Here is a 17,264-nt window from a genome sequence, read left to right as displayed (position 1 = left end):
AATTATGATTATCTGATCTGTTTCCCTAATATGAATTAAATACTTAACAAAACAAGACTAAACATGACCAGACCTTGAGCAATGTGATTGTCAGAGGGCTGGACGATATGACATTTTATTAGACAATATCAATAACTTATGATAAATGTTAGATTATTATTTAGTTTAAATACAGATTTTTGCTCCTGAGTGAAGGTTTTCCTCACTGTGCTGCACAATGCATAAGTAATATATTGATTTATATTGCACCTTTGCTATATTGCTGAAATGATATTGTAATAATGATTATACTGTTCCATAGCCCAGCTTTAGATGGTTATTAAAAAACAGATTATAAGATTAATTATTAAAAGGCTCATGTGGATAATGGAATTGTTGCATCTTCACAATTATCCCCACTGATAAGATATAATGTCCTAGGATGCAATAATGTCTTTAAAGAGCAATATCCAAACTACTAGAAATTCCCATTTATTACATTTATTATTATTACATGTATCCGTCCACGCTGCTGTGTGCAAGTGATCAGGTAGGAATGGAATGCCCATCTGCAGTGGTTGCTATGGTAATGACATAGTAGTGTGTAGGTATGTTGGTGGACCAGACTCGGAGGATAGAATATGCTGCAGGCCAGATGAGGATGCATCGACCATCTCTTTTCTTTTTTTTCATGCCACAGCACACCTAGTTGTGGTGCAGACCTGAGCCAACGCACCAGACAGCAACAGTGACAGATGAGTTAAAGATGTGTGGAAGCGTCGGTGGGATAACCATGCTGTGAATGTGACATCGTTGTTGTGAGCGGGGTTGGTATTGGTGTAGAGGACAGTTTCAAATCTGATTGGAACAGGCAGACCGACGCACACACACACATACATACACCAACACTGTATCCAGAAATTCTACTCAAATCTGATTTCAACACAGCCACGAACGTGGTTAAATCTGATTTGTAAATCAAGTTACCATGTGTCCTTGATGAAACAGTCTGATCCATGTCTGGTTATGAATGTTTTATCCATATCTGGCTTATCCATCGCTTACATATACTTTATCTTTTCTTCATATTATTATCGGCATTATTATTATTTAGGCTGGACTATCTCTCTGTGCTATGTAGGACGGAGAACTGTTGCAGAGTGGTAATTTTTTTAATCTCGTTCGACGTTACGTAACACTTTGCCTTACAGTGAGAGGAGCCGAGTTTTAATTGCGCTCCATGGAAACATGCAGGGAGTGCAAGCAAATGTCAGCTGTCTTCGCACATGGTAGCCAAGTTACTGAAATATCCCATCATGCATCTGTCAAGCCTTAGTGCTTCCACTCAAAAGACCCTTTTTTTTTTCAAAATTTCTCAGTATACAATTATCCATTTTAGTACGGGGAAAGAAGAGGGCAGGCACTCTTATATATGCAATGCAGTGGATAGATTTGGGACTGTGTTGTTTAATCCTGCAAAACCACAAACAACAAAAAACCACAGGATCAATGAGACGAATAAGACAAATGTTTTCATGTCACTGTGATATGGTAAAGGATGATCAGGGCAGATCAGTGATCAATGCAAAAATACTATCACTGTGGTGTTTTATTTTTTATTAATATTACATTATTTATGTTTTATATTCCCATGATATAATTTATTTACAATTGTTGTGTTGTAAGCCTTTTTTGATTCATGGATTCGGATTTGTATGTTTTCTCTATGGATGACACTGTATGGTTGTAGCTGAACCATTCACCATTAAGCCTAAATACTGTTGTTATTGCAGTCGCACACAACAAAACACAATCTTGTCCTTCTGAGAAATTTGTTGAATTGAACTCTGATGCATCCTTTGTCTGACAAAACGCTTTTTCGTCTGAACCCTGACACGATCACATGAACGACTTTTATTGTACTTGTTTGTCCTGCACACATTATGTTGTTCCGGTATTTTGTATTCACACTACTGTTTTCATTTTCAACAGAGCGCAGGGCATTCGCGACCATTTGTCTCCAGTTGTGCTGTTTCACATCAAAGTGACGGCTTGTTTACAAAAGGATGTTCATGATTCTTTAAAAATCCTAATTACTTTTAAATAAGTCTCTTTGCTCTTTGTCTTTTTACTGTTTTATGAGCGACACTGGAGTTTCTTTTTTAATAAGCAAAAGCAAGAAGAAAGACCTCGCCCTTGGTTATGTGTGTTCAGATAGGTTCAGGAGTCTATAACAGAGTGAAAAAAGTCACAAGTTCAAGCTCGATTTTCCTTATCCTGACAAATCAGTCTGGATTTTCTTATTTCGAGCATTAGGACAAAGGTCTATGGTTGTAAATTGGACAATCTGGGATCACAGACAATAGTATTCGCCTTAAACTCATGCCCTTGACCGTAAAAGTGCATTTCAGAGTGAATGCTTCACAGAGCGGTCGTCAGCACCTGAGGTCCGACAGCCTTTTATTCACAGATACTACTACTACTACTGTACGCAGCTGTAATGCTATCAGGTCTTTAATTAATCCCACAATAAAGAATACGATTTCAATTCCTCGACTTGAGTCGTAAATGTTGAATGAACGGGATGAGTGCACAACCTGATATTGTTACATGACACTGATTATGTAAGCGTGTGTGTGCTGCCCTAGATCATAGCATGTAAGTTTAAAGGCAGCGTCCATTACAGCTCCATGAGGACACTTGCTATACCCTGCAGAGGGAGTGCCAGCGAGAGCAGCGACAGAAAACGATGGATTTGCCTCCACTTTAACCACACAGATAGTGTCTCTGAGTGACAGATTCATTTGCCGGGGTTTTGGTGGGCGGATGTTTATGCAAATGCCGCTGCTGAAATAGCCGTCCGGTGACAGGCCGAATCTAACTGGGTTGAAATGCAGGAACATGCAACTGAGGGGCAGAAAGCAGCACATAATTTTGCATTACCATATCTGGCACCGCACGACAAAGGCTTGATAATAATTTACAACATCGAATCAGCCCACACAAAAGTTAGAATATGATTTTTTTTTTTTTTTTAGCTTATTTAGAAAAAAAGAAAATGTTGGAGACATTTATCCACACAAAGAGCTTCAAAGATCTGCCCTCGCTTCAGAACTGTGGGGCAGAGCGCTAACAGACTCGTGATTGTTGCTCATGTTCCCTCAGAAGGATGAATAACGCACTGGCTGAGGCCCGCTCTGAAGGATTTTTATATTCTAAATGGATTTGTCATATGAGAATCACAATTGTTGTCCAATTTTGTTTTTTTTTTTGCAGTGAGCTGAATTGCTCCATTCTGCTGTGAAGAAGAGATACCACAAACCTTTCGGTGTCACACTCTGTTCTAGTTGGGTATATTGGAAACAAGCTCGCGGTGTGCCCCCCCTTTTCTCCGGCGTGAGACGGCAGGGGCATTTTTTTTTAATATGCAGGGAATCAGAAATGATTGTTTGGATTGAATTATGCATTTGAAGCCATTGAACAGATGTAATTTGTATAATAAGAAGATGAGACAGTCTTCTTCATCTACAGAGACGGGGACAGACAGACAATGGCTTTTGCTTTGATTTATAAGGTCCCACTTATCTTTCACTCATAAATTGCAAAATAGGGACTGGATGCTGTGATGTCAAAGTAAGACGTGCAATTACAAATGGAAAGGTCTCGTGATAAGTGTGTACTGCTGTTGTGGTGATGAAGCAAGCGCAGCCTTTGACAAAGAACAGCATCAGCTTCTGCCGTGCACGCACTACGGCAAAACTGATGCAGCACCAGCGTCTCTCAACATGATGAGACGTGGTACAATTCCTCTGCAGTGGAAAAAAGGAGAAAAGAGATCTTTATCAGGACCCAAAACCTTTCACACATTGATTGAATGTTTCCTACAGTTCAGCCTTTTAAAGGAAAAACTATGTATTTCTTGTACATATTGCTATTATTTAAAAATATGCATAGGGATCACCCAAAGTGATAGAAGCTTAAGCGCAATAAATTAATCTGATAACTAACTAAGGTACAGAAAGGCTAACTCTCACCTTGTAACATCCTATTTTACTTTGCAGTATCCTTGAGACAAGAGTATCAATCCAGCCTCGGCTCAACATTTTTCCACAACAACAACAACACGCTGGTGGTTAAGATTTGTTGCTTTGTGTTATTTTCGTTTAATGGGCAAAGCTGAGAGCGCTGAATGAGCGATTGAATGCTAAACAGGCATATCTGTGGCGTTTCAAGAAGAATTTATGAGGAGTTGTGGGAGCGCTGGTGCAGCTGTGGACGCGCAGGCACACAAATCTACCGCTGCAAGAACTTCATAACGGGAATCATGCGTACAGGTGGGATAGGCGTGATAATAAATCGTGCTCTTCCTCGTCACTCGTGCAGGGTTCTGCCGTGTGGGGGGGATAGAGCTACGGTTCTGAGGACTTGAGGAGCGGCTGCCTCACATCAGAGAATTAGATATTACATTACATAAACCATACCGCTGATTACCATAATATGACATTATTGACATTAAGTGTTGCCCGTGACTTTTTATTGCAATTATGTTTAGTGTTGGCTATTAAGTTAAGAAGGTGCACATGTCACCTTCATGACACTGCAGGAGTGATTGTCCCTTGGTTGATGTACTCATTTAAGAAATGTGGGTTTGAGGCTGTAACTGTAACTAAGTACATAAACTCAAGTACACTACTCAAGTAAGTAAGATTTTGGTGGAAGGGATCCATTGGCAGAAATTGAATATAAAATAATCCTTGTGGTGTTTTCACTAGTGTGTGATTTATATTTAAGTACTTTATATTTACATCAGGAGCGGGTCTTCTCTACGGAGGACGCCATGTTTTTTAACAGTAGCCCAAACTGGCCAAACTAATCACCTTTTGAGTTTTTATGACAACTGAAGGCTCCCACAGGTTCTATTCCATGTTTGGAAGGGGAGGGTGAGGTGAGGGGTATTCAGCTGCAACATGCAACCTTACCACTAGATATCACTAAATTCTACACACTGATTCTTTAAGTTAAAATTGTAAGTACTTTAAATGAGTATCTACATTTCACATTACTTTTTATTCCACTACATTTATTCCATATACGATAAATAACTCTGCCTGCACTAATTAGTTATTAATATATTACTAAATAAAGAAAAAAAGCTTATAAAATATGATCTATTGATACTGGTGATAATTCCCAACAGTTCCTACCAACTACAACAGTTCAATATTAAGTTGATTCTATTTAAAAAGAGACAATGCACATTAATTAACATGAGCACTTGTATCTATCTTGTAAATGTGACTAATCTAAATTTTATCTGCAGTCCCAGACACATTGATAAAAAAACATTTAAATGTGATATTATCTTTTTTTTAATTGAGAGATCCATTTTTGGGGGGGAGTTTTTGAAAGTGCTGGAAGGATACTGATGGGTCGCTAATTACTGATGACCATGTGGTCGCCTGATTTGAACATTGGTGTAATTAAATTATCGCAGTTTCCCAAGCACTTGTGAAACACTAATGAAACTCTCCTTCATTAATGGACCAATTAACAATTTTTGAAACAGAAAGACTGAATGCACCCTTATGGATTTTGATGAATACAGTGACCATCCCATAGACTTCCATTGGTCTTGTGACAGTTAAGAGGAAATTTTCATATTTACTTGTCCCTTTTTTTTAAAGTCAGAATGGGAGCATCACTATAAATGACTTAGAGAATAATATGATATACAGAAATTCTGAGTTATAGTCTTTATGGAGTTAGAGAAATAAGTATGAAATACTCCAGCGTCTCTACTTGGAACATGAGTCATATCTCCTAAATTTAGCTCTTTTGTTTTATTAATGGTCGTAGATTTCCCTGTACAGTTCTTCAAATTCTGCCATTCTGTCTTCTTTGGCATTTCTCTTTTGTTTCAATTATAACATCAATGGAATATGTTGCTTTTGCATTCATGAACATGATCACAACTCTATTTCTCAGTGTTTTTAAATAAGCAGCTCTCATCTTCTACCTTCCTACTGAGAGCCGTCTTGAGAATATGGTTCCTTTGTTTCATGAGCGACCACATTTCTTTCCTTTTAACAGGCTTTGCATCTATTAGATCATAGATATGTATTAATCTTAATGAATCAGTTTAATCGACAAATTATATATCAGTAAATTAACTTATAAGTACATTTAGGTCACAATACAAAAGCACTCTTAATCTATTCATTTTCAAGTGAATCATCAAATTATTATTTTTTATTATTTGGAGGTAGTTTAAGTCACAGCATCATGTTTTTGCATTTACGCAGCAAACATTTTAGATTTCAAATTATCCATGCTGTCTTTTCTGAAATGTCTGTTTCTCACACTGTGCACTGCTTTCCTAGATGCTCTAAAAACCATATCTCAAGACCACACTTTTCTAAATTGAACTCTGGTTTCCATAGCATCGCGTCTGCAGCTGAGCTGTGACAACACAAGACTTTAATTTACTTGCAGCCAGTTCGCAGCACACAGTCCGGGTCTGTGGAGAGTTATCACTTTGACTTCCGATTGTCACACTGTTGAAACATAGCCTCAAGACTGAGATCGCAAATCCATGTCAAATGAGCAGCTCATCTACATCCACCCCACTGCCAGGTTATCGTTGTTAGCATCGCGGCTAGGCCCGCTGTGAATCAATTCTTCGTGGGCCACTTCATTGGATTGATGATTAATGATAATCGAGTAAAAATCTAATTATAGTTTACAGATGAGATTGAACAAAATACCCAGAATTATTTTCAGTTTTAGTTATTTGTCCATCAATAGACTTCAAGTCACAAAACAAAACCACATTCTCACATTGCACCATTATGTTATCATACAAGGCAACTGTCAACACATGCAGTGTCACTAGAGCCGTGGAAATAGTATTTTAATGGAATTACTGCAACAAAAAAAAACTACATGTGCTTATTTTAAGATGCCAAATAAGAAAACCTTGCTTCCAAGGTCTCTTCCTGTTCCAGCTGTTCTAAAAACGTTGTACAAGCTGAAGGAGAAACCGAGGATTGGTTATATATTTATATATTCAATATATATATATATATTTAAATATTCATGACTACATGAGCCACATTCAGAATTGAGGTTTGAGTGGGATCAGCTTTGATTGACAGTTGCCTGGCAACATCCACAAGCATTCACACAATTGTCACGTTTGTCACGTTTTGATTCAGATGTTGCTGTGATACATAAAAATACATGACATCAGCATTTTCTCATTGAGCTCTGCAAATTAACTGAAAGATTCAACTATGGCACAAAATTATGTCCCATTTGCATCCACGTGTGACAGTGTGAGTGGCTCAAGCAGAACTTTAAACATAGCAACAGTTTTGGGGTTTTACTGTGTATCACTGAGTAAAAAACGACTTAAGTGTCACCTCAGAGCCTCGTGAATTTTTTATATCTGGAAACGTTGGCCTGGGCCATTTGGAGAATATCCAGTTTAGATATGTATATCTCAGCCATGCAAAGAAAAGACCTGCTCACTCCCTCCAGATCCGTTTTGGTAAAATATTAAAACCTATTTTCTTATTTCTGTCACCTACATTTTTCCCAAAACACGACTGGAACCAACCCAAAACTTAATGGTTTCACACCCTGCACCACCCTGTCTTTTTTTTTGAATAGGCAAATTTTAACATGCAGTTCATGGACAAAGAAGATGGCTGATGCTTTCATGCCGATTTTTCAGAGTCCCTCAGTGTATCATGCTTTTTGTGTTGACCTTGTCATCCCCTAACAACCTTCTTAAGCATTTCCACAGCTGCCCCCAGAGGTTTAATACAGAAGAATGTTCATAGAGAGCATCACTCAAATACTTTTTTTAAACATCCAAGAGCTGAACCTGGAGACAGTGTTTACAGCAGGCTAGAATTCTTTTAGGTATTTAGCTCAGGATTTGAGGGGAAACTGGGACATGGGATATTTAAGACATTTAATACAGCTAAAGACAAACACTGCATGTCTCTGATAAAACAAACAGATTCTGTGCTGTTGAGCTGAGCTCTCTCCTTCACTGAATTGGAACTAAAATGGCCTCCAAGTGTACTGAACAATGGGGGTGAGCATAATGCAGTGTGACTACTGAGTGACTTGACTGAGATCCAAAGTGAATAAAAGGCCTCACTGTGTGAGGCAGCAAGGCTGAGCTGCTGCAGTGCTCAGGACTTTGGCAGGTGACGGTGCATTAGAACGCTTCACACACATTTGCCAATAAAATCCTATTGCCATTTTCCACATGGCACATGGTCTGCATTGTCAAAAAAACGTAGTGATCATAGGCGTCCGCACAGATTAGCATCTGCAATTAGTCTTTAAGTGGATATGTTTCTTAGATAACATGAACATACTGCAACAAAGAAATGTGACATGTCTATCCCTCTGTGTCAGATCTGTGGTGGTTGGCTTTAATCATCCGTGTTAAACAAAGCTACAGAATCCATGAAGAATTAATATATTGCATACATATTGCATGGTGCATATACGAGTCAAATCAATGTGCATAAGTGTGAGCAATCCTCTCTGGACTGAAAAACAAAAGGATCGGGACTCAAATCTGTGATGTCATTACTAAGCCACTTCTTGTACTAACAATGAGTTTGGAGGCCCGCTTTGTGAACTCATATAATATTTATTTGAATATTTTACATTCTTATCGGCTTCAGCTCTTTTGTGGCCTTATCGGGTTTAAAACAAATTATAAACCCTAATCTCCAGAAGGCATCGTACTGTCACTGCCACATTTGACTTATTTTTCTACTTTTACCTGGAAGTCAGTGAAAAGAAGAAAGAGATGGTAGAGCTAGATGCAGATATATAAACTGGAATATTTGACAAAATTAAATACCCGAGATTCTTTAGTGGGTCTCTTGAAATTATCATTGCTGTACAAGGCATTATCAATGTACACTTTGGAGGACATGCAACAAAGCACATTCCTCTCAAACAATGAGACCCCTTGACCCTGATCCTTGAAAACTGGCAAGTTCCAACCAAACGAGACAAAGAACGAGACACTTCCTTAGCCAAGGGCAGACTAGGAGACTAGGCCACAAAGCAAGACAATGCCTCATGGTGTTTACTTCCAAGAGCCAAGTGCAATTTGTGGATGTTTTGAACCGTACAAGTTGAGGATTCTAAGCTTGTAGACATGTAAACATCAGCATCTGCACAGGATTGGACACGGAAAGGGCAGAAAGCTGTGAGAGAACATGCACTAAAATATCTGGTTCTGCTTCCTTTTTGGCAACTGAATGCCTCTTTATGAGCTTGACTCATCTTTTCAAAAACGAAAAATATGCCCCTGGGAGATTCAAATTTAGGACAGTATAGAGACTCTGTAAAAAGATTGTCTGCTTTTGACTTCAGATTTTTTGATTTTCTGCTCCAGAACTCAGCACAGCACCAGTTGGATCAGGGATTTAATTGGATCGACAGCAAGAAAACACCCAGGGCACGTCACCAGGACGTCAGAGCTATGCAGTCACTGCTCATTCACCTGTGGGCAGCTCAGCGTAAACAGTCTACTTGACTCGCATGTTTGGGATGAGAGAGGAATCCATGTGAACACACAAGAAAAAGAAGAAAAAAGACAGAGACTTGTCTCTGTGTGAGTGCCACTGCAGCATTGTGCTTCCATCCTTTTACTACTCCTATTCATGAAATGTGAAAATGTTGTAAAAAAAACAAACATTAAACTGCAGAAATGAGTCACCCTACTGCTACATCTGCTTGGGATTTCATTTTGTCACTGTGATTTCCACAATACCCCAGTATCAAGGAATGTTAGGAATCCATTGTCTGCATAATCACCTTAAACAGTTAAGAGCTTTAACCTTAATAACGCTGCTTTCCTCTGTCTGTGTGAAACACTGGTTGGGCATTTCAGTGCTACGGCTGGAGTATACAACCTCCAGCACTGCTTCCCTTTGATGTGCTCTGAAGCCATCCTCTACCAGGAACTGAGAAGATCAAAGACAAGCCATTTTATCAAATGGAGCCCTTGTCCACTGTTTGTAATGCTTTATTCTTCATCAGGAACACCCAGTCTGTCACCACGATGCCACAGGAGACGCAGTGCTCTTTTAAAACCCAGTGGTGATCTCCCCGTTATCCAGATGAAAACGGATTATTCAAACCTCCCATCACCCAACACTATAAATAGAAGCTTGTGGAAAATCTTCTGAGAGGGGGAAAAAAAAATAAGCTGTGCTCTTAAGCTGTTATTAACATGCTGATAGAAAAATGTCAAATGTTGTTTTGGAGCAGAGAATTTTCTGTGAAAATAAGCATAATTCTCCCTGGTTATTTTTGTGATCTGAACATGAGATTCGCCAAATGATTAAATTATCTGGAGAAAAAAAAAAAACAGACAGCTGAGTCATACTTTCTGAGGTGACCGCACATGCTGCTTGACTGCAGAGTGAGTTGTAGTTGGGATTTGCATCAGAAACTGTATATATTAATTGCTTGAGGGCTCTATCATCCAACTTGATGGAGGCTAGCCATTTAATTAATCGTGGAAATTTGGAGCAAGAGTAACTCTTACGAAAGCATTCAAAAAGATCCAAGGGCGTAGTAGAATCTAGGTCTGATATTTCTGTTTATTAGTGGGGTTCAAAAATAGGCCTAGAAATAGGATTTAGAACGTAGCAGCATTTAGCGTGAGTCGACCAAAGAGCTGAACTGCTGCAGTCGATGCTCACCTGTTCTTCTTGATTAGAAAACTGCCACCTATACTCCGAGGCGCTATTATAGCAACTGTTATTCTGGTAAGTGCCATGGGGGAGACAGCTCCTGCTATCATTATTTCCCCCACCCCCCCAAATCTGAAGGTTGACTCATTATTTTTGGTTCAGCGTGCCGGGATGAACACCCCTCCTTTATGTCTCACGGTAAACGCACCTCACCTCTGAAGTATGTAGCGTATTCCTGCGGGATTCTCTCTGCTATCTGTTAGAATGTGAGCAGCTACGTGTCAAGGAGGGCTCCCTTTGTAATTCAAAGAGCTGCAGAAATGTGTTAACTACAATAACTCCCCTTGCTACCTGGTAACACTAATGAGCAGGATCATTATGACCTTATCAAAACCGCTTACTATTAAATGTTCTTTCAGCTGTCTACCTGTGAATGTATAGATATTTATGTATCGATTTAAACCAGTGTTTGAATCAAAGCTGCAAGTGACTCCACATTTTTTTCTGTAAGCTCTCAACTATATGGTTAATATTGCTCAGTTCCAACACACAGAAAAAAGAACACGTTGCATTGCTCTATGGCAACAATGGATAAGTAGCATCCCTATATAGAACACATAATGCTCATTTAGTCAGTAATCCTGAATCTAACTATGTTTAGTTATTAGTTCCTACATATTTGACTGACAGCTAAACATTTGATTGGTATCCACATTGCATGAGCAATGGGATCCAACCTGACACTGCCGCTCCATGTGACGTAGATGCCAATAAAAACCGATGGATGTGTCCATATCGACCACTGTTGGTCTTTGTACGGATGACACTGACATGGATGTGTTAACATTTTGGAATCACAGCCATTTTAACTCTGTGCTGAGGAGCATAGAGAGAGAGAATAAACAGCCATTTTAAATTTGCAGCAATGATAGTGCATTTTGGATCCAACCAAATGAAAGACCCCACCCCCCCCAACCCCCCCCCCTTTAGGTGGTTTGGTTTGTGCTGGTGTGGTCTTTACTACACCCAACTCCTCTGGCAGCTTTGCTCTTGAAGTTGACACATTTCTGAGCCAACTGCAGTCTATATATCTATGTGTGCTCTTTGTTTCATGGGCCATCACACTTCAAACATGCAATAAGGGCAGAGAAGGGAGTCATTGACGTGCACATTTGAACGACATGATTACCATCTATGCTTACAGTAGTCCATTAAGTCTGCATCTATTTCAGCATAAAAGGAGCATGAAATAGGAAGGTTAAAGGATACTTACCTTCTTTAGGAGGTCGTTTCACTTCTGCACTCAGATTGCAGACCTGCCCGGCTTGTAGTTGGGGTGACAGGCAACCCTCCGTTTGTGGATTCAAAGGTAAAACCACGTTGTTGAGCATGAGCATGCTCTCTGATTCTCCATCGCCTAAATGCTGGGGACATGTGCATTTTGTGTACACGATCCCACACGTCTCCACTGTCCCTTTCTCTAGTTTCAGGCAGTTTTCCAGCCATGTACAAAGCACTTGACACCCAAACTGGCTCGGGCTCGCCTTATTCAACACCAGAAACTCCACAATGGACTTCTCCTCCTCATCCAGCTTCTGCGGCGTCAATCCGTTATAATCATAAGGGAAAACTCTCCGTAGTTGGACAAAATTCTTGTCATACAGCAAAAATACATAAATATTCTTGGAATCGCACAGGTACACTATAGACTCGTTGACTTTCAGCAACTCATTGATCTTTTCGTGCGAGTAATGGTCAAACTGATAAGCAAGCAAGGAATACTCAGAGCAGCTCAAGTCTCGCTTGTATAGCTTCAGGTAGATGCTGTATTTGGTTGGGTCTGGGTTCTCCAGCGTCCATGTACAGTTTGTGTAGTTCTTAGGAAACATCTCAGTCACCGAATATGATCCATAAATGACCCCCTTGACCAGAGTGGAACACCAATAATCTTGGGCACCAGTTAATCCAAACATAACCAGAAGATAGGTGGAAAATATATAAATCAACAGGTTTCGAACAGCCTTCATCCTATGTCATTTGGCCTGCAGGGAGAAATGGGAGAGAATTACACAAAGGCATGTCAGAGCAGAGGACACAGGGAACATGGTAGGTGATGTGACTGGTGCGCTTCACACATTCCTAATCACGTCCTACCGTGAAAATGGGTGAAAAAGACACATTAACCTCAGCAACGTGTCTTTTGCATCCCCCCCCCCCCCCCCCCCCCATCCTGCCTCCTCCATTACTTTACTTTGTGCAAACATTGCCACCTTGTGGTCGCTTCAGCCACTACCTATTTATTTATTTAGTGTTGGCGAGGGGGTGCAGTAATGTGAGTAATTTAGACATTTGTTTATCGGGTGGTATGTTTGATATGGCACAGTCCCTGGAGGTATTCAAATGCTGTTTAGAATAATCTGACACCAAAACGCACAATGGGCAAAGTACGATCCAAGTCGGTGCGGTCCTCGTGACGCTGCGGGGAGCAACTGCTCATTTTACGCAGTAACCGGGTTCTTGTTTCTCTCTCTCTCTCTTGTCAAATGCAACGGTTTTTTTCTTCGTGATTTAGCGTTTTCCTCGCACGACAGTTCACCAACAGGAGGAAAACACGCACTGTGAAAAATATGAATGTTTCTGCGGCCGCCTGGTCACTATGTCTCCTCTCCTCCTCCTGCGCGCGTTCGCTCCACCGCACGACCTGCACGTCTCCGAAATTCAGGGCTTGACACATTTGACAATGCAATTTGATAAAGAGCCAGTGTGTGTCTGTGTGCGTGCGTGCATGTGTGTGCTTGAGCTGGCACGAGTGTGTTTGTGTGTGTGTGTGTGAGTAAGAGAGAGAGGGGGGGGGGGAGAGAGGGAGAATGCAATGCGATGTCCTGATTGCTTTAATCCTACAGGCAATGCAGCTGTGAGCGGTGTCACAGCAGAGCGTGCGTGTGTGTGTGTCTCAAAGTGAGTGTGTGCGCGTATGCGTGTGTGTAGGCGTTGAAATCCCCCCCCCCCCCCCCCCCCCCCCCCACCACCACCACCACCAAAAAAAAATCCCATGCAGGCTGCAGACAGTGCAGAGAAAAGGATGCAAAAAAAAATGTACACTTACTGTCCCCAACTTCTTCCCTTTTTTTGTTTGAATGATGGAGGAACCTGGCCGCCACACTACATTAGGATAATGTATGTGTTACATAAGGATTTGTGGAAGCAGCGTGGGGGGGGGGATCAGCTTTTATTCGCGATAAATCCATATGACGAGTCCAACATCCCTTACGCCAAAAAAAAAGAAGAGAGAAGAGGAATCGCGGCCGTGCGCGGCTGTAGCCAGCCCATACAGCGAAAATTAGTATTCCGGGGACGATAAATCGGTCGTCAGGAGACGCTGATTTTTATTGCCTCGGCTTCTAAGAGCAATTTCGTCTCGAGAGGAAATCTGAATATAGAGACACGGGCTGCATCTCATGCGGTGTCAGCTCGACGCGCGGCACTTTAAAGTGATTTTTGCCTCTTCAGAGAGAGGGAGAGAGAGACCAGCTCTTTAAAAAAGAAGGGTAGAATCCTGTGTTAAGCACCGTTAGACTGTGTGCACGCGGATCTGAGCCACGGTGCCGGACAGACGGGTCCGAATATGTGACAGGAGGAGGGTAAACTTTAACGCACAGATGACACATGCATATTTCCCGGCGGCTCCACTGGGGCTCCATGCAATCACAATAATAATCATCATGAATAATAATGGTGATCTTACCTTACACTGCGGAAGCTATGGCTATTTTCCCAACATACTTGACCACATCCTTTATAAATAAATTCTGCAGCCCTCCAGCGAATCAATACTCCCCATTCCCGACAGTAGAAGTCCGGCGCAACAAGATGCTTCAGCGGGTGGGAAATAAAAAATGCGTTAGACTCCGGTCTGCCCGATCATATCCCCCCCTGTCTCCTTCCTCCTCTTCTGGGTTTTTCCCATCAAAACGGAGCGCAACAAACACACGACAGCCACCGAGAAGGAGAGAGGGAGCAAGGAGGAGAGAGAGGGGGAGAGAGAGAGAGAGAGAGAGAGAGAGAGAGAGATGGAGAGAGAGAGAGAGAGAGAGAGAGAGAGAGAAATTCTTGGAGTGATGGAGAGAAGACAGCGATTCTTGCAGTATTACCATCAATTAAAATCGACACACTCCACGTCTCTTATTTCTCCCAAAAACTCCTATGTTGTTGTTTTTTTCCCTTTCTTTCTCCGGATAGTCTCCGCATATGCAGCCCCACTCCAGGGGGTGAGGAGGACAAAAAAACGGGGGAGAACAGAGAGAGAGAGAGAGAGAAAAGAAGGGATCCGTGCTGGGTGGATGTGAGAGGTTGGGGGGCCGGTGTGTTACAGAGAGAGAGAGAGAGATGGAGATAGAGAGAGAGAGAGAAAGAGAGAGAGAGAGAGAGGGAGGAATAGACGCGCTTTTCGCTCGGTGCTTGCACAGCTCCGGGAGCCAGGCTGCAATATCACGTCACACACTCCGCCGCTAAGATAAAGCACGTACGTACGCTTTCTTACTGCCGCTGCGTCTGGCACCGCCACCACTTTCTCTCCCCCTCCTGCCCTCCCCGTTTTCCCTCTCTCTCTCTCTCTCTCTCTCTCTCTCTCTCTCTCTCTATCTCTTTCTCTCTCTCATCCCTCTTTCTCCCACCTCCCCCTCCTCCCTCACTGCCTCCCCCTTAATTTCGAGTCAAAAGGGTTTCCCCCCCCCCCCTGAACCGGACCCTCTCAGTTGCGCGCAGACAACGCCGCGCTTCGCCTCTGCAGGTTTATGTCCAAACACGGGAATATGTCATGGACTTTTTTTTCGTTTGTTGTTGTTCTGAGGGGGTAAGAGACATGATCTTGAAACGCTATCTCCTCTCTCTCTCCCCCTCTTTCTCTCAGCGGGACCTGAGAAGTCGCTGGCGTGTTTTTGGTAAATCTTTTTCTTCCTGATGGGTGACAGCCGCCGCTTGTTTGGGTTTCCTTACCCGGTTGGCGCTGCTTTTGCGCGCTGTGCGTCCTCCGGTTGTTCTCCGTCTGCGCGCTGCTGGAGGAAACAAATGCGCACGGGGGCAACTTCTGCTCCTCTTTGGAAAGTTGCCTCGCGCCTTACACAGGTGCGACTCAAAACTTGTTTTCCTCCTCCTTCACCTCCTCTTCCTCCTCCTCCTCCTCCTCCACCATCTTCTCAGACAGGGGGGAACTGTTTACGTGTGTAGCTCTATTCGACGTAAGAATAAACAGTGATAACGCAGCTACTTCACAAATAAAGGAACTCTTGCAGGAACCTTCAGCTTTCATGTTTTTTTTTTATTTTTATTCCCTGCTTTCAAATACTTTACATTCTGAGAAGCATTTACTCAGCAGTCAATTAAGTCTAATAAAAGCTCCTGGCTCCAGCAGTTGGTCACTGACGTGGCAATAGCCTCCAAAGCCTACAGGCTGAAATCCTGGGAATAATGGACCTATAATGGACGTGGGGAGTCACAGTGATCTGGTGAGGACGTTGCCCTCCCAATGAAGATGGAGGAGGCATGGAGCTCTCTGTTCTCTAAGTCGATCTCTTCTCAGGCTAACAGGTGCAAATAAAGCATTCGATTCAATCTCACAGGCCCACAATCTTCATATTCATTTAAAAAAAGGGTAATGAATGAAAAATGAATGTGTGTGACCTTCATACATATTGGCCCTCAGCTCATTTGCATATGCAGGATTATTTGCATATTTAAAAAGGGAAGCCATTACATTGGGCGGTGCAGATACAAAGCTTCTTCTTCGCCATGTTTTTTCTGACTCGTCCTCTTTTTTTGGAGGCTTGTGTCAGCCCCTCTAATCACTTTGCTGTGCACAGTTAACATTCATTAGCCTGGCCGTCTCTTTCAGGCCTCGACTGAACGAGTTCCATCCGAGCAGATGCTGCATGAAGAGCCTATTTGTTTATTTATTTCTGGGAAGTTTCCAGTGTGAAGCGTTTCTTGCGAGCCAGCTTTTTTCCCAAACAGCGCTCCAGAACCGCGCTGACAGTATCAGCCACAGCAGCGTGCGAATGTGAAAGAACTTGTTTATATCCCCCCCCAACATCCTGTGCCGTGAAGTGTTTACAACATTGTCAATCTGCTGCCAAAATTATAAAGGAGACTGGAGTCATTCGGCGTGGAGTGTTGCCGCTTTGCCGGCGACTTGTGGTGTGCTTTCTAATTCCAGTCTTCCCCAGGCAGCCAGCGGAACATCGGGGGTGACCTGGAGCCAGCCCACTTTCCACGGCCATAATGAAGACTTGGGCGTGTGGGGAGCTTTTGGCTCAATAAGCTGAGAGGTGGAAGAAATTCATGCGAAGCCTAATTGAACAATGAAAACAGAACAAGTATCTCTCCACTGACTCATGGGGAGGCCAATTGCCAAGTGTCAGGAATGCTGCCATCACTCTCCCCCTGCAAGGACGTTTCCAGTGTCCAAATGACGCTGTGCAAGTCTCATGCAACCTGGAGAAAAGAGGAAATGTGATTCCATGGAGTCAGGGTTGAACAAGAAATTATGAC

At 42.1% G+C, this 17,264-nt stretch overlaps 1 protein-coding gene across 14 annotated transcripts in view; it reads right to left on the bottom strand.

Moving 5' to 3' along the window:
* adgrb3 (adhesion G protein-coupled receptor B3) overlaps positions 1 to 15,297 on the bottom strand; it is a 123,098-nt gene extending 107,801 nt beyond the window's left edge. For 4 of the 14 annotated variants that reach the window (XM_034608008.1, XM_034608009.1, XM_034608011.1 and 1 more), the window contains exons 1-2: positions 14,464 to 15,292; positions 11,992 to 12,760 (exon numbers count right to left, since the gene is read on the bottom strand). In XM_034608008.1, coding sequence (XP_034463899.1) covers positions 11,992 to 12,745 — 754 coding nt within the window. In that variant the 5' untranslated portion in view covers positions 12,746 to 12,760; positions 14,464 to 15,292. Of the gene's footprint in view, positions 1 to 11,991; positions 12,761 to 14,463 lie in introns of those variants that run through there. The other 10 variants (XM_034608014.1, XM_034608017.1, XM_034608012.1 and 7 more) reach the window with 7 other exon arrangements.
* Positions 15,298 to 17,264: the final 1,967 nt, after the last annotated feature.

Source organism: Hippoglossus hippoglossus, chromosome 15 (genome assembly GCF_009819705.1).
Source record: "Hippoglossus hippoglossus isolate fHipHip1 chromosome 15, fHipHip1.pri, whole genome shotgun sequence".
In the NCBI taxonomy this organism is placed as follows: domain Eukaryota; kingdom Metazoa; phylum Chordata; class Actinopteri; order Pleuronectiformes; family Pleuronectidae; genus Hippoglossus; species Hippoglossus hippoglossus.
The sequence above is the reverse complement of the archived record's forward strand: the minus strand, read 5'-3'. Positions and strand labels throughout refer to the sequence as shown.